The sequence below is a fragment of the Dendrobates tinctorius genome, unplaced genomic scaffold, assembly GCF_039654945.1.
Source record: "Dendrobates tinctorius isolate UK_male_01 unplaced genomic scaffold, ASM3965494v1 ptg000074l, whole genome shotgun sequence".
Classification (NCBI taxonomy): Eukaryota; Metazoa; Chordata; class Amphibia; order Anura; family Dendrobatidae; genus Dendrobates; species Dendrobates tinctorius.
The window spans coordinates 16,550,911-16,568,043 of NW_027361742.1; the positions used below are offsets into that span (position 1 = coordinate 16,550,911).

At 41.9% G+C, this 17,133-nt stretch overlaps 1 protein-coding gene across 2 annotated transcripts in view; it reads right to left on the reverse strand.

The window, feature by feature from the left end:
• Positions 1–2,125: 2,125 nt before the first annotated feature.
• The window catches only part of IVNS1ABP (influenza virus NS1A binding protein), a 51,611-nt gene continuing 36,603 nt past the window's right edge, over positions 2,126–17,133 (reverse strand). For both annotated transcript variants that reach the window (XM_073582897.1, XM_073582896.1), the window contains 7 exons: positions 14,169–14,295; positions 6,913–7,137; positions 6,712–6,833; positions 6,398–6,524; positions 4,563–4,694; positions 3,703–3,876; positions 2,126–3,099 (listed from right to left, as the gene is read on the reverse strand). In XM_073582897.1, the coding sequence (XP_073438998.1) occupies positions 2,846–3,099; positions 3,703–3,876; positions 4,563–4,694; positions 6,398–6,524; positions 6,712–6,833; positions 6,913–7,137; positions 14,169–14,295 (1,161 nt within the window). In that variant the 3' untranslated portion in view covers positions 2,126–2,845. The remainder of the gene's footprint in view (positions 3,100–3,702; positions 3,877–4,562; positions 4,695–6,397; positions 6,525–6,711; positions 6,834–6,912; positions 7,138–14,168; positions 14,296–17,133) is intronic.

Here is a 17,133-nt window from a genome sequence, read left to right on the forward strand (position 1 = left end):
TCCAAATTTTTTATTTTCCAAAGGGTAACAGGAAAAATTAGACCCTCAAAGTTGTTGTGCAATTTTTCTTGAGTACGGTGATTCCCCATGTTGGGGCAAACCACTGTTTGGGCATACGTCGGGGCTTGGAAGGGAGGGAGCACCGTTTGACTTTTTGAACGCAAAATTGTCTGGAATCAATGGCGGCGCCATGTCGTGTTTGGAGAGCCCATGATGTGCCTAAACAGTGGAAACCCCTCAATTCTAAATCCAACCCTAACCCCAACACACCCCTAACCACAACCCTAACCCCAACACACCCCTAACCCTAATCCCAACCCTAACCACAAACCTAACCCCAACCCTAACACACCCTTTACACCATAATTCCAACCCTAACCCTAATTCCAACCCCAATTTCAACCCTAACACTAATTCCAACCCTAACCCTAATTGAAAATAAATATAATTTCTTTATTTTATTATTTTTCCCCATCTAAGGGGGTGATAAAGGTAGGGGGGGGTATTTACTATTTTTTTATTTTGATCACTGTGATAGGATGAATGAATGAATCTGCCGGCCGATTTGGCGGGCACACTGCACATGCGAACGCCAATTGAGAAGATCGCGGCGCCCATGGAGAAAGACGGAGGACATGGGATTCGGGAGGTACTGGGGCGGGAATCGGAAGGCGGGGGAGAAGAGGGCAGAAAATACTGACTGCAACGGCAGATCGCCGTCATCCGTCGGTAGCGGGGGAAGATCGCGGTTTCCAGCCATGGCCGATGATATTGCAGCATCGGCCATGGCTGGATTGTAATATTTCACCAAATTTCATTTGTAGAATAATACAATTGCTGTGATTCTGATGGGCTGTTGAAAGTGAAAAAGCCAATCAGCGCGATCGTAGCCACGGGAGGGGGGGGGGGGGGGGACAAAGCCTCCCCCCCTGGGGTGAAGTACAAGTCCTCCTGTACCTGCGGGTCTGGTGACCTTTCAGTGACCCCGGTCACCCGACCCACAGAAACGCGATTTCTGCCATGACGCCTACGTAGGCGTCACATGTCGGAATGGCACGAATTTTCATGACGCCTACGTAGGCGGCAAAGGTCGGGAAGGGGTTCAAGGGAACCTGTCAGCAAGATTGTGCACAGTAATCTACATGGGCTGCATTGTCGAGTCACCAGAAGAAAGCAAATACTGCACAAATGCCACAAAGTATCTCGCCTACAAGACGCAAAACAGCACAGAGACAAGCCTCAAAACTTCTGAAACAAGGTAATTTGGAGTGATGAGATCAAAATTTAACTTTCTGGCCACAACCATAAATGTTACATTTGGAGAGAGGTCAACAAGGCCTATGATGAAAGGAACACCATTTCTACTGTAAAGCACAGAGGTGGATCGCTGATGTTTTGGGGATGTGTGAGCTACAAAAGGTACAGGAAACTTGGTCAAAGTTGAAGGAAAGATGAATGCAGCACATTATCCAAAAATACTGGAGGCAAATTTGCAATCATCAACCTGGAAGCTGTGCATGGGACGTACTTGGATGTACCAACATGACAAAGATCAAAAACACAAGGCCAAGTGAGCCTGTCATTGGCTATAGCGGAACAAAGTGAAGGTTCTGGAGTGGCCACATCAGTCTTCTGACCTCAATATCATTGAGCCATTCTGGGAGGAGCTCAAGAGCGCAGTTCATGCTAGACACACCAGTAATTAACTGGAACTGGAGGCTTTTTATCAAGAAGAGTGGGCAGCTTTACCATCTGAGAAAATAAAGACCCTCATCCACAACTACCACAAAAGACTTCAATCTGTCATTGATGTTAGAGTTGGCAATACATGGTATTAAGAAATGGGGTATGTGAACTTTTGATCAGGGTCATTTGAATGTTTTGGGTTGTCATTATGATTTATAAAGAGAAAACACAGTAGTTTGATAATAAATGGCTTCAACCAACCATTAACCATGAGTGGAGAAAAAGGTTTGGTGTTATCATTAATATTCTCTGAAAAAAAGGCCAAGAAAGCAAAAATTCTTCCGGGGTATGTAAACTTTTGAGCACAACTGTATATATCATGTTTAAAAATTGTTCACAGGTCATTTTTTTTTACTACAAAAAGAATGATATTAAAAAAAATTGTGAAATGTTCATTTTATTTAAAGAACAATATACATTAGCAGCGATAGAAAAGTTACATATTACAGAACATACAGAAAACTTTTGGCTTTTAAGACACTCTAAAATGAATATTGGCAGATAAACCTGCTGGATTTTGCACGAGACACTTGCCGTGTTCCATAAAATATTTCATCATGAAAAAGCTGCCAAAGAATAAATAGCCTATTTTCTAAAACAGTGGAAATATTCTTGATGAAACACCTCACAAGTCTACAGAACAAAGTTACACATTATATTAAATACCGTATACAGTATCTAAAGGACAGATTGGAACAGATTCAAAAGGAAAAGCTCCTGCGGCACAAGATTAGTTCTGCCTTTGTTTCAAGTTTACAAAAAGTAATAAAAAGGCAATCTGAAGATAATGGTTGGCATTCCTACACTTTAAAAGTAGCAGTTTTGCATGAAATTTTGTAAGGCTCTTAAAGCACATTCTGTATCAATGGAAACAATTTGCATAAAGTTAAAAAACAACAAAGTTTAGAAATTTTGTTCATAAAATCCACTCTACATTTCAGTGCAAAAGAAGGATGAAATATACACAGGAAGAAAAAGAATCTACCTCGAGGAGAACCAAGATCTCCAAGCGAAAGAAAGTATTTACAGTCCAATGTACACTACCAAACTGCTGGTGTAAGAACGCAAAATCTGAGGCGAGATGCCAGATCCAGGTCTTCTAGGATCTGCACATTTTGGTATATGGGCTCCATTCATCTAAACTGGAGCTATAAATTTCAATAGTGTTCAGAAATTCATTGCCATCGAATCCCCCAGCAACAAATATATGATTTCCAACAGCTACCACACCAGCATTGCTTCTTGGAGTCATCATGCTTGCCACCATTTTCCACTCATTTTTGGCAGGGTCATAGGATTCCACACAGCGTAAAGCATGAGAGCCATCAAAGCCCCCTCCTACATAGATTTTACCTGTGAAGGGAAAAGACGGAGAGAGAGTTAATAAGGTTGTTCAGTGCAGTCTCTCACCTAGAAGGCCATCTGTTCCAAAGATTTTTTTTCTCCTTCACTCATACATGCGCCGTTTAGTTTGGATATAACCTTTGAACAAAACAGGCCCTCTGAAGAAGATCTGAATGAAAGACAAGTATGATTTTGAGGACGGAACAAGGAAAAACCTAGAAGTTATGTTTATCAGACAGATCTACTCAGCCAAGAAGTATTGGTACTGACAATTCATGAAGGCATTTTGCCAGATTATCACAATATTCATGCACAATTTAGACCGTAGTTAAGTACTTACAAGGGAACGTGATTATCAAAAGAGACTGACATTTTGGCCTTGATTCATCAAGACTGACGTTTTGCACACTAGTCTTGAACAGTGCACTGGAGTAAGATGTGCCAGATGTATTAAAAAGTTGGCAAAGCCGGCCAGGACAGGTGTACAGATGCCAGTGTTTGGAAAATGTTTCCCCAACAACTTGCAATATTTGATTTATACCAGAAGTCTGCAATATACAGCTTGTCGAATCAGGGGCTTTAATCTTTGTATAATCAAAGTAGTCATCTCACCATTAAACACTGCGACTCCAGCCCCACGCCGAGCTACATTCATAGGTGCCACCACAGTCCAGGTGTCATTTTCAGGATTATAGCGCTCTACCGAATTCAGACAGTTCCAGGATTCTGCTCCTCCAATGATGTACATATGATTATCCAACTCACAGACCGCAGACTGGTGTCTTCCTGCAAGAAAACAACTGACTCTTCACAATGCGGCTTTTCCGTCTGTAAAAAGCACATGCCAGGAAATTCCTGGCAATTACGACTATGACTCCCCCATCCTGTGGTTACTGGTTACCTATACATTGTAAAAACACACATTGTACCCTATATGTTTTTACTGTGTGGAAAAGCACAGTCTGCTGCACTACAGCGTACAGCCAAACCACGGAAGATCTGACTCATACCGCCGAACAGAGGGTACAGATGTATGGTGCAAACTAGGAGCTTTCCCACCATATATGATCCACAGACATGACGTCAACACAAATGTATTAAGCAATTCCTTTTAGGAGATCATCGTCAGAAATGTCCTTGTGCAGGTAGACAAAATTAACGCCGACATTTTTTCCCACTATTTTTATATACAGTAGGCAATTGGAGTCTAACTAATATGTCTGAGCACTACTAACAGATTACATAGACTCCGGAGAAACACCATTAGGAGGTGTGCTTTGCTTACATGACTGAGAGCCACCATTGAAAGTATGCGCATCTGCTCAATGGCACATTTGTTAATTTGGTTTTCAAAACCCAATCCTCACGCGTTTCCTTGCACAATAAAAACCCCCAGCGGTTCTGCAATGTCTGGACGTGAACTTCATCTAGATCAAATAACAAACACATGTACATATGAGCAAAATACTCACGAATATTTAGGGCTGCACAACTTTTCCATGATTTGGTTAACGGCTCAAACATATCAAAGTTTTTGAGTCCCTTCTGGCCATAAGGATCAGAGCCTCCGACAACGTACAGTTTTCCATTAAGGGCACAAACGCCTTCAAAAATAAAAGATGTAAATATAAAGCTTCAGCTCTGCTTGAGCTTTACCGCGAGGCCACAAACAGGTCTAAAGGGAATCTCAGCAGGTTTTTGCTATTTTTCTGTGCATATAAACCTGTAAAATGTGAGTGGTGAATAGCACATAACCTAATGATATATATTACAATCATTGCAGCCGCATTCATTCCAAAAGTAATTAAAGGGAACCTGTCACCACTTTTCTGTCCTAGCAGCTAAACGTATTTTATTCAGTGTCAGCTCTGCACTCCCTAAATACTTATGTAACCTCCCTGACTCCCTATGTATCACCCATAAAAATCTTTTTTTTACTTCTCCCGTGATGTATGCTTATAGGCTCCGTCCATTCTGTGGCTTAGGTTCACTCACTCCACCCCTCTCCTCGGCTGTTGCAGTCCTTGACACGGATGACGCAGATCTCCGTGAGATATCGCGCCTGCGCAGTCAAGTGGTTTCTTGTGCGTGTGAAGTACGCTTGCGCCTTATGCTTTTTTACTTTGCCCAGATGCGCGAGAAACCATTTGACCGTGCGGGTGCAATATCTCACAGAGATCTGCGTCATCCACGTTATGGACTGTGTGCAGCAGCCGAGGAGAGGGGGGAGTGAGTGACCTTAAGCCATGCCCATCGGACCAGACGGACCCTATAAGCATACATGACAGGAGAAATAAAAAAGGTATTTATGGGTGATACATAGGGAGTCAGGGGGTTACATAAGTATTTAGGGAATGCATAGCTGACACTGAATAAAATGATATTTTTAGCTGGTAGGATAGAAAAGTGGTGACAGGTTCCCTTTAAGTGAAATCACCTAGCAAGTAGGCAAACCAACGAAAATCAACGCCTACTGTATAAAAATTATCTATTGGTTTACATGAATCATAGGTAACTGGCAGTGATCAGTTTTTAATAGGTGGTCCATAATGAAAAAACCCACCCAAATGATTAGGACAATACACAAACAATGCTGCCATACTGTCTAACAATAGATCCATGTATTCATATACCCATTCATTGATATTAGGAGACAGAAACTGAAAATCTATAGGTCCAGAAGTGTCACTGCATTTCAATCCATACCTCAATGGCTTATATTCCTAGTAAATCATAGTCTGGTCTTGACACTAATGGGTCCTGTGATAAACACTCAGGCCCTGGTTACTCCCAAGACTTAACAAGCCATAACAAGAGCAATCCACAGCGGTCCCTAAATATAAATGCCCTGAACCTTCTCTACATGGGATTGGGACGACAAGCTAATGTTTTCTATTTCCTATCTCCTCTCTTTATGCTTTAAATGATTTTATTCTGAGAGCAGCATAGTGGAGGTGGAGAGACTGATTCCAGCGATGTGTCACTTATTAGGCTGTGGGCTGAATAAAATCAGAAGGAGATCAGTGCAAGACTAGGTCTCATGTGCAACTAAGTCCAGCTAATCTGTGTAATCCCGCCCCCACCACGGATTGGAGGCTTGCTGACAATCACACAAAAAGCTGCCAATCAGGAGTGTGCTACACAGCAGAGAAAATAAGGATTCCAGCAAAATTACAGCAAGCAGCCCAGTAAGAGATACATCACTGAAATAAGGCTCTCTGCCCCTACATCATGCTGCTCTCAGAATACATAGCAAAAACCTGGTGGCAGATTCCATTTAAACACAAACTATGAAACTTCAGGCTACCTGCATTGCAACGATTTGTTCTGAGCTCAGGAACAGGGGTCCAGGTGTTGGCTTTAGGGTCGTACTTTTCACCACAGCTTAGATCATCGGAATGACCATTCGATCCTCCAACAACATATAACTCGCCCTGCAGAGTTGACAGTAATGACATCAATTCCTGAGTTTTGCACCAAAAACAGACGGCTCTATTGTAATGGCTAGTACTTTAGAACATGTCTATTGCAAGTAACTGTCTGTAGAATTTTGTTTTTGCCTTGGATTAAATATAAATTTATAAAACATAATATGGCTATAAAGATATCATTTGCACAAACCATCAAAACGGCCATTTGAAAGCGGGCTCTAGGCGTCATCATGGGAGACAAAAATGTCCAAGCGTCAGTGTCAGGGTCATAGCACTCCACGGTCCGCAGGCATTCTTCTCTATTGTAACCACCTACAGGGGACACAATTGTATCTATACACAACACAAACTGATGGAAAACAATCTGCATAGAATCAATCACATCAGCTACCTGCTGCGATAAGCTTGCCATTCAATTCAGCTGTTCCCAGGCCTGAGCGGGCATAATGCATAGGTGACATGACTTTGTCATCGGAGTCCTCTGGCTGGATCTCAATGCTTAAGCTCTTCATTAACCGAGGAGTACTTGAAGGTGAATTCAGGGGAGTATGACGGCCATGCAGGAAGATGACGCACAGCGTGCTGTTCAGGACAGCCAGACATAAGTAGGTCTTTTCTGAAAGAGTTAAAATATTTCTTAGGTTCCACTTTTCAGTTAACGCAAGGTATTAAAAATGGCTTTCATTGCAATATTCCTAGCTCTTATTCTTCTGCCCATGTGGAAGCTGTAGTTTATTATTAGTGTTGAGCGATACCATCTGATATTGAGAAATATCGGATTGGATTGGCCCGATACCCAAAAATGTATTGGTATCGCCGATTCCGATACCGGAAGTCCCATTCAAGTCAATGGGACAGAAATATCGGAATTAAAAAAACCCTTTCTTTACTTGCACATCCAGTTCGGGAGGGGGGGAGAAAGAGTGTGGGCGGTGCGTGGGCGGACACTGTGCGTGTCTGTGCAGGCCTGCCGGGGGTCTGTACGGGCCTGCCGGGGGCTTGTGCCAGCTGCCGGGGATCTGTACGGGCCTGCCGGGGGCTTGTGCCAGCTGCCGGGGATCTGTACGGACCTGCCGGGGGCTTGTGCCAGCTGCCGGGGATCTGTACGGACCTGCCGGGGGCTTGTGCCAGCTGCCGGGGGTCTGTACGGGCCTGCCGGGGGCTTGTGCCGGCTGCCGGGGGTCTGTACGGGCCTGCCGGGGGCTTGTGCCGGCTGCTGGGGGTCTGTCTACAAGTCCCATTGGGCGATGCCTGCTACAATGACAGTGATTGACACATTAGCCAATGATGGGACAGTAGTAGTCCCATCATCCGGCTAATGTGTTGAATGTAAAAAAAAAAACAAAAAAAACAAAAAAAAACAAAAACAAACCACAACAACATACATAATACATACATACTACATATATACAACATTCATACAACATACTTCATATATACTACATTCATACAACATACCGGTACTTCATATATACTACATTCATACAACATACTTCATATATACTACATTCAGACAACATACATACTACATATATACTACATTCATACTACATATACAAAATTCATACAACATACATACTACATATATACTACATACAACATACATGCTACATTCATACTACATATATACAAAATTCAAACATACATACTACATACATACTTCATATATACTACATTCATACAACATACATACTACATATATACTACATACATATATACTACATTCATACATACTACATACTTATTACATACATACAACATACATACTACATACATTCATACAATACATACATATAGACATACAGTACATATAACAGAGTACATACTCACGAATACTTGTCACTTTGATCCCCGAAGCCAGTGTCATCTGTGGAAAAATATGAAAATAGCAAAACCTATATACTCCCTGATCCGCAGAAATCCACGCGTGTCCCACGCCGATCTCCCATGGAGAACTGCAGTATCAGCTGATGCGACCGCTCTCTAGGGGCTCCAGGAATCCAATGACGGGAGGTAGGTATCCTCCCGCACTGTATTCCTCCGCCACTGTAAAAAAAATAGTCCCTAGTCTCAGGGAGTGGCGTGGGACACGCGAGGATTTCTGCGGATCAGGGAGTATATTGTTTGTTTGTTATTTTCATATTTTTCCACAGATGACACTGGCTTCGGGGGTCAAAGTGACAAGTATTGGTGAGTATGTACTCTATGTTATATGTACTGTATGTCTATATGTATGTATTGTATGAATGTATTGCATGTAGTATGTATGTATTGTATGAATGTATTGCATGTAGTATGTCTGTAGCATGTTGTATGTATGAATGTAGTATATATGTAGTATGTATGTAGTATGTATGTTGTATGAATGTATATATGTAGTATGTATAAATGTAGTATATATGATATATGTAGTATGTATGTTGTATGAATGTTGTACATGTAGTATGTATGAATATAGTATATATGTAATATGTATGAATGTTGTATGTATGTAGTATGTATGTAGTATGTATGAATGTAGTATATACGTAGTATGTATGTAATATGTATGTATGAATGTAGTATACAGTCATGGCCAAAAGTTTTGAGAATGACACAAATATTAATTTTTACAAAGTCTACTGCTTCATTTTTTCTAATGGCAATTTGCATATACTCCAGAATGTTATAAAGAGTGATCAGCTTAACAGCAATTACTTGCAAAGTCAATATTTGCCTAGAAAATGAACTTTATCCCCCAAAACACATTTCAACATCATTGCAGCCCTGCCTTTAAAGGACCAGCTAACATCGTTTCGGTGATTGCTCCATTAACACAGGTGTGGGTGTTGATGAGGTCAGGGCTAGAGAGCAATCTGTCATGATTAAGTAAGAATGACACCACTGGACACTTTAAAAGGAGACTGGTGCTTGGCATCATTGTTTATCTTCTGTTAACCATGGTTATCTCTAAAGAAACACGTGCAATCATCATTGCACTGCACAAAAATGGCCTAACAGGGAAGAGTATCGCAGCTAGAAAGATTGCACCTCAGTCAACAATCTATCGCATCATCAAGAACTTCAAGGAGAGAGGTTCCCTTGTTGCCAAAAAGGCTCCAGGGCGCCCAAGAAAGACCAGCAAGCACCAGGACCGTCTCCTAAAAGTGTTTCAGCTGCGGGATCGGGCTACCAGCAGTGCAAAGCTTGCTCAGGAATGGCAGCAGGCAGGTGTGAGTGCATCTGCATGCACTGTGAGGCGGAGACTCTTGGAGCAAGGCCTGGTCTCAAGGAGGGCAGCAAAGAAGCCACTTCTCTCCAGGAAAAACATCATTGACAGACTGATATTCTGCAAGAGGTACAGGGAGAGGACTGCTGAGGACTGGGGTAAAGTCATTTTCTCTGATGAATCCCCTTTTGATTGTTTGGGACAACTGGAAAACGGCTTATTTGGAGAAGACCAGGTGAGCGCTACCACCAGTCTTGTCTCATGCCAACTGTCAAGCATCCTGAAACCATTCATGTGTGTGGTTGCTTCTCATACAAGGGAATGGGCTCTCTCTCAGTCTTGCCTAAAAACACAGCCATGAATAAAGAATGGTACCAGAATGTCCTCCAAGAGCAACTTCTCCCAACCGTCCAAGAGTAGTTTGGCGATCAACAATGCCTTTTTCAACATGATGGGGCACCTTGCCATAAAGCAAAGGTGATAACTAAATGGCTCAGGGAGCAAAACAGAGATTTTGGGACCATGACCTGGAAACTCCCCAGATCTTAATCCAATTGAGAACTTGTGGTCAATCATCAAGAGACGGGTGGACAAACAAAAACCTTCAAATTCAGACAAAATAAAAGCATTGATTTTGCAAGAATGGACTGCTATCAGTCAGGATTTGATCCAGAAGTTGATTGAGAGCATGCCAGGGAGAATTGCTGAGGTCCTGAAGAAGAAGGGTCAACACTGCAAATATTGACTTGCTGCATTAACTCATTCTAACTGTCAATATAACCTTTTGTTACTCATAATATGATTGCAATTATATTTCTGTATGTGATAAAAACATCTGACAAACACACATAAAAACCAGAGGCCAGCAGATCATGTGAAAATATAATATTGGTGTCATTCTCAAAACTTTTGGCCATGACTGTATATGTATGTAGTATGAATGTAGTATATATGTAGTATGTATGTAGTATATATGTAGTATGTATGTAGTATGTATGAATGTTGTATATATGTAGTATGTATGTAGTATATATATATATATATATGTCTGTAGCATGTTGTATGTATGTAGTATGTATGTAGTATGTATGAATGTTGTATATATGTAGTATATATATATATATATATATATATATATATATATATATATATATATATATATGTCTGTAGCATGTTGTATGTATGTAGTATGTATGTAGGTTGTATGAATGTAGTATATACGTAGTATGTATGTAGTATGTATGTATGTAGAATATATGTAAGTTGTATGAATGTATTATATATGTAGTATGAATGTAGTAGTATGAATGTAGTAGTATGAATGAATGTTGTATATGTAGTATGTATGAATGTTGTATATGTAGTATGTATGTAGAGTATGTATGAATGTTGTATATATGTAGAGTATGTATGAATGTTGTATATATGTAGTATGTATGAATGTTGTATATATGTAGTATGTATGAATGTTGTATGTATGCATGTTGTATATATGTAGTATGTATGAATGTTGTATATATGTAGTATGTATGCAGAGTATGTATGAATGTTGTATATATGGAGTATGTATGAATGTTGTATATATGTAGTATGTATGAATGTTGTATATATGTAGTATGTATGTAGAGTATATATATGAATGTTGTATATATGGAGTATGTAAGAATGTTGTATATATGGAGTATGTAAGAATGTTGTATATATGGAGTATGCATGAATGTTGTATATATGTAGTATGTATGCTATATATGTAGTATGTATGCTATATATATATATATATATATATATATATATATATATATATATACACACACACACACATACATACACACACACATACATATATACATATTAGATATATATATATATATATATATATATATATATATATATATATATATATATATATATATATATATATATTGTGGTGCAGTGACCACTGTGTCCGCTAGGGGGCGCTGTGTGGGTGTCCCAGGACAGCCGTATAAACATTTCCATTGCCCTGATAGGTGTAGGATACTGAAAGATCATAATGATCAGCAGAGGTACTGCTGACTAGTACGTTCTGTTACAATGTGTCAGGGAATCCTGTGTGTGGTTGTCTGCAATAGGACCTTGGGTAAGGTCATAGCCATGTGATCACCTGTGGGTGTGGTTATGGACCATATAAGGTACCTGAGGTCTGGTCACATGTGGGTGAATGCAGGGACCCGATTGGTCCAGAGAGGAAGGTCCCGCTGACAGCACATGTGGACGCTGTGTGTAATGGCGGTGTGTGCCTGTTAGTTCCCTGGAGGGAATAAACGTGCAGCATGGTGAAACAGCACGAGGCAACCCTGACGTGGGTAAGATAACTTGGTGGCTAGAAAGCCTGCGCATTGAACAGTGCATAATTTGTGTGATGCAAGGATAACAGAGCTGAACTCTGTAATGGACGCAATGCTGACTGTATGCTATTTTCTGTTGCTGTGACGGTTTATGAAGCTGAAATAAACCGCATGGATTATACTGCTTTATGAAAACCCGTGCCGGATGTGACTTATTCGCTGCCAAGCGAGTGTCCCCCAACCCTGAAGGACAGCGCTACCTCACAATATATATCTATCTATCTATATATCTATATCTCCAGCAAAAGGATGAAAGTTCCCTTGCTGGAATGCTACTAATTGATTGGAGTTCCTCTTACTTTTTATGACATAATGGATTAATAAAGAAGAAGTTTTTTTTACATTCAACACATTAGCCGGATGATGGGACTACTACTGTCCCATCATTGGCTAATGTGTCAATCACTGTCATTGTGGCAGGCATCGCCCGATGGGACTTGTAGTCCCATCGGGCGATGCCTGCACACACAAGACCCCCAGCAGGCCCGCACAGACCCCCGGCAGCCGGCACAAGCCCCCGGCAAGCCCGTACAGACCCCCGACAGGCCCGTACAGACCCCCGGCAGCCGGCACAAGCCCCAAACAGGCCTGTACAGACCCCCGGCAGCAGACAAGCCCCCGGCAGGCCCGTACAGAACCCCAGCTGTCGGCACAGACCGCGCATCATGATGACATCATTTCAGCAGCCAATCACAGCCACAACACTGGCTCATTGCATTATGGGGACTTCCGATTCCGGTATCCGATATTGAAAAAATATCGGTACTCGGTATCGGCAGGGCTGTGGAGTCGGTAAGCCAAACCTGCGACTCCGACTCCTCAATTTCCCTTACACCGACTCCACGACTCCGACTCCCACACATATTGCTTATATTTAAGTGAAAAATGTATTGTAGTACAATGTGAACCTCAGACATTTAATCATTTTTATGATCCAATAATCAAGATATTTAGATAGAACAGAATATATATTGGTGTACTACCCGGTTTTCATTCTTTTTGGTACAGATACGATATGGATAGACAGATATGGATAAATGGATAGATAGAGCAGATTTCTAGTCTGCTTTTGCTATTGAGTAACATTATCTATGAGCTCAAAAACCTTTCAGGTGATGCAGTTTTTTAAAAAGATGATCAACTTTTGCAGCTGAAAAACGTATCCTCAAAAAAACACAGGAAAAACGCTGTGTGTGAATGTAGCCTTAGATCAGGAATATAACAGCCATTTATAGGACATTTCATAACTTTCCCAAACTCCTATGAAAAAATATTCAGCACATCCTGCATTGAATTACTGTACCCAATTTATTATATATTTTAGGAGTCGGAGTCAGTCCATTTTATACCGACTCCAACTCCGACTCCACCAAAATGAGCACTGACTCCGACTCCACGACTCCGACTCCACAGCCCTGGGTATCGGAATATCGGTATCGGCCGATACCCGATATTTGCAGTATCGGAATGCTCAACACTATTTATTAGTACCATTACGGTGTACAAATGGCTTAATGATCACACAAAACTGTCATGCAGCTGTCAGATTCCTTCTATTAAGGGTCTAATAGGAAAACTATAACGACTTTCATTCGACCCCCAGCTGCCGTGATCATCCATCTACGCCCAGCGTTCAAAAATGGGAGACCCCAAGACAACTGTCCCAAATGCTCTCAATATCCAAGGAGGCCAGAATCATCCCACTGTGCACAGAGCAAGATCGGCTCCAGAGTCCGTGCCATATCTCCTCTGCAACCTCCATATACACTGGATGTCGGGAAAAGGTACATCAGTCTGAGCAGGATGGAGACAAGCCTCAGTTTCCTGCCCTTCAGATGAACGGAGTACCCTGTATGAAAGCTGGCACTGCCAGGGTGAAGTAACCACTCGCAGCTCTGGTTGATGAACCGTGTCCCGAGAACCCCTCTATCTGTCCTTACTGGGCACAATATAAGGGATGGCCTTGACAAATACTGTCATCTTAAAATATGCGTAATAGAAAAAAAACAAAGAAAAATGAAAACTGATGGGACGGGCAGACTGGGCACTTACTTGATTTCTTTTCTGAAGCAATTATTTTCCACTCATGTTTAGGGTTTTGTGCTGGAAAACCAGATGGTGAAAGGGTCCCAGAACTACTGCTGCTCGGGTGCCTGTTACTTTCACGTGGCGATTTCTTCTACAAAAATCAAATTAAATACATGAAATGCAGAGGAAGGCTTCATCTTGTACTGAGATAGGTAGTCTGTGCTTCCACTCCTTACTTATTAAAGGGAACCCGACAGCCTTTTCCTGCTGCCTAGACCATGTGTCAGCCGCTGACTAATACAACAGCCAGGTGTGTTTTACTCTGGAAAGCTTTGGTCACTAGTCGGATGGACGAGACCCCTGCAGCTTCTTCCTGCCCGTTGACTGACAGGTCTCTGCCTATAAGTGCACATAGGCAGAAATCTGTCAATCCAGGGCAGCAGGTGGGAAAAAGCCATCAGGGACCCCTCACTCCGACTCGTGCACAGCACGATGCAAGTGCCCGGCAGCTATTAAAGTATGTAATTATTAGGGATGAGCAAATACCTTCGGATAGCTCCTTATCTGAATAGCTATAGCGCTTACCGAAGAAGCTGCATGGAGAATTGGAGCGCTCACAATCATCAACTGTTCAGCGCCGCAGCTGCATGTGACAGTCACAACACAAGCATGGAGAGCCCAACAAACAGGCTTATCCATGCATGCGCTGTGACTGTCACACAGTCAAGACACGCGGCTGCAGCACAGGAGATATGATTATCGGGAGCGCTCCAGGTGTCCGGGTTCCCGAAGAAGCCATTCGGTAAGCACTATAGCTATTCGGATAAGGAGCTATTCGCTTATCCTATTCATTATCTGTTACGCTGCAGCATGTCAGAGGCAAACATACCTGGATGGGATAGTACAGTCCATGGCTGATACATGCTGCCCACGGTTGTACGATTCTATATTCCATTCGTAGGTCAATAAGCCAATACACAGAATACTTGTGCTAGATAAGAGCTCACTGCAACATCCAATTCTCATGAGTAAACCAGGACATCTATACTAAAGGGATTGTCCGGTGAAACCAAGCTCTGGTCTATCCACAGTATAGGCCATAACCCCATCCGTGGGGTCTGACTGCTGGGACTTGTACCGACCAGCAGAACTAGCGACTTTGATCCTATGAGCCCCACAGTGGTTGGACCCTCACTGATCAACAAGTTATGATCCAGTAGATAGAATAACTGGACAGCCTGCATAAGTCCTCCTTTCTATTTGTTCAATCACAAGGATGTGAGCGAGCCAACAGAAATACAGAAGAGAATGTGTTCACACGACAGCCCAGATACTATTCCATTTACATGTCTGCAGCAGATTATATGTAGGGGTGAAGGACACAGACACCTGAAGATAGGGAGAGATACAAGCTGTTGTGTGGAGGATGTAGTTTAGATGTCTGTTCATACGCAGAAAAACACCAATATCTATCTCAGCAAGTTCGAGGAGTTGTGATATTTTCATATACTGTATAAGGCTTTATCACCCATTTTCTTGTTGTATTAAAAATAGGTCTTCCTTTCCAGTTACAATGAATGTATCTATACAGCCTCATGGTACTCATCAACTAAATTAAGTCTGCAGCTTTGTTTTCACAAAGAAATATTAGGCTGTGTGCACACGCTGTGGATTCTGCTGCGGTTCCGCAGCAGTTTTTGCTGCAGTGTACAGTACCATATTATCCTATGGATATAAAAAACCGCAGTGCAGATTTTTCCGTGCGGTTTTGCTGCGGTTTCTAATCTGCAGAAAGAATTGACATGTTAATTCTTTCTGCGGATTCCGCTGCGGTTTGCCATCTCCTCCATTGAGATGAAAAACCACAGGGCAAAACCGCAGGCCAATCCGATGGTAAAACCGCAGGTCTTTTGACCTGCAGATTTTACAAAATCCACGCGGCCAAATCCGCACCCCATTCCGCAGCGTGTGCACGTACCCTTACTTCTATGGGTATTTTATGGGAGTTCTGAAATGCCTGCTGCCACAACACCTAAGATCTTCAGTAGACAGAACCGAATGTATGCATGGTCTCCTGTCTGGATCGCCAATGACCGCAGAAGGCGACTCTTATCCTTCTGATAATCCAAGAAGAGTAGCCAGTAACTTCCATATCTATGGCATATGCCAGAAATACCTTGAAAGACATTAGCACCTTAAATTTCAGTGCAGCCTATGAAAGTGATTACATTTTATTGCTAGTTTTACACCGTAACTAAGGGTTATGCCTTTATGTAAGCAAGTGTGAGAAGAAGTATTTCGCATGTGGTCTGCCAAGATGTTCACCCCCGTGCTGTCGTGGCCAGCAGAAGCTAAATATGTGGCCTAATAGAAGAAAAATCATTCAATAAGAAGGCACTACTCCTATTGGATCTATTCCTCAGGAGTGTCGAATTCAATAAGAAGGCAGTACTCCGGTTGAATCTATTCCTCAGGAGCATAGAATTCAATAAGAAGGCAGTACTCCGGTTGAATCTATTCCTCAGGAGCATAGAATTCAATAAGGCAGTACTCCTGTTGAATCTATTCCTCAGGAGCATAGAATTCAATAAGAAGGCAGTACTCCTGTTGAATCTATTCCTCAGGAGCGTAGAATTCAGTGAGAAGGCAGTACTCCTGTTGGATCTATTCCTCAGGAGCGTAGAATTCAATAAGAAGGCAGTACTCCTGTTGGATCCATTCCTCAGGAGCGTAGAATTCAATAAGGCGGCAGTACTCCGGTTGAATCTATTCCTCAGGAGCATAGAATTCAATACGAAGGCAGTACTCCTGTTGAATCTATTCCTCAGGAGCATAGAATTCAATAAGAAGGCAGTACTCCTGTTGAATCTATTCCTCAGGAGCATAGAATTCAATAAGAAGGCAGTACTCCTGTTGAATCTATTCCTCAGGAGTGTAAAATTCAATAAGAAGGCAGTACTCCTGTTGGATCTATTCCTCAGGAGCAAAG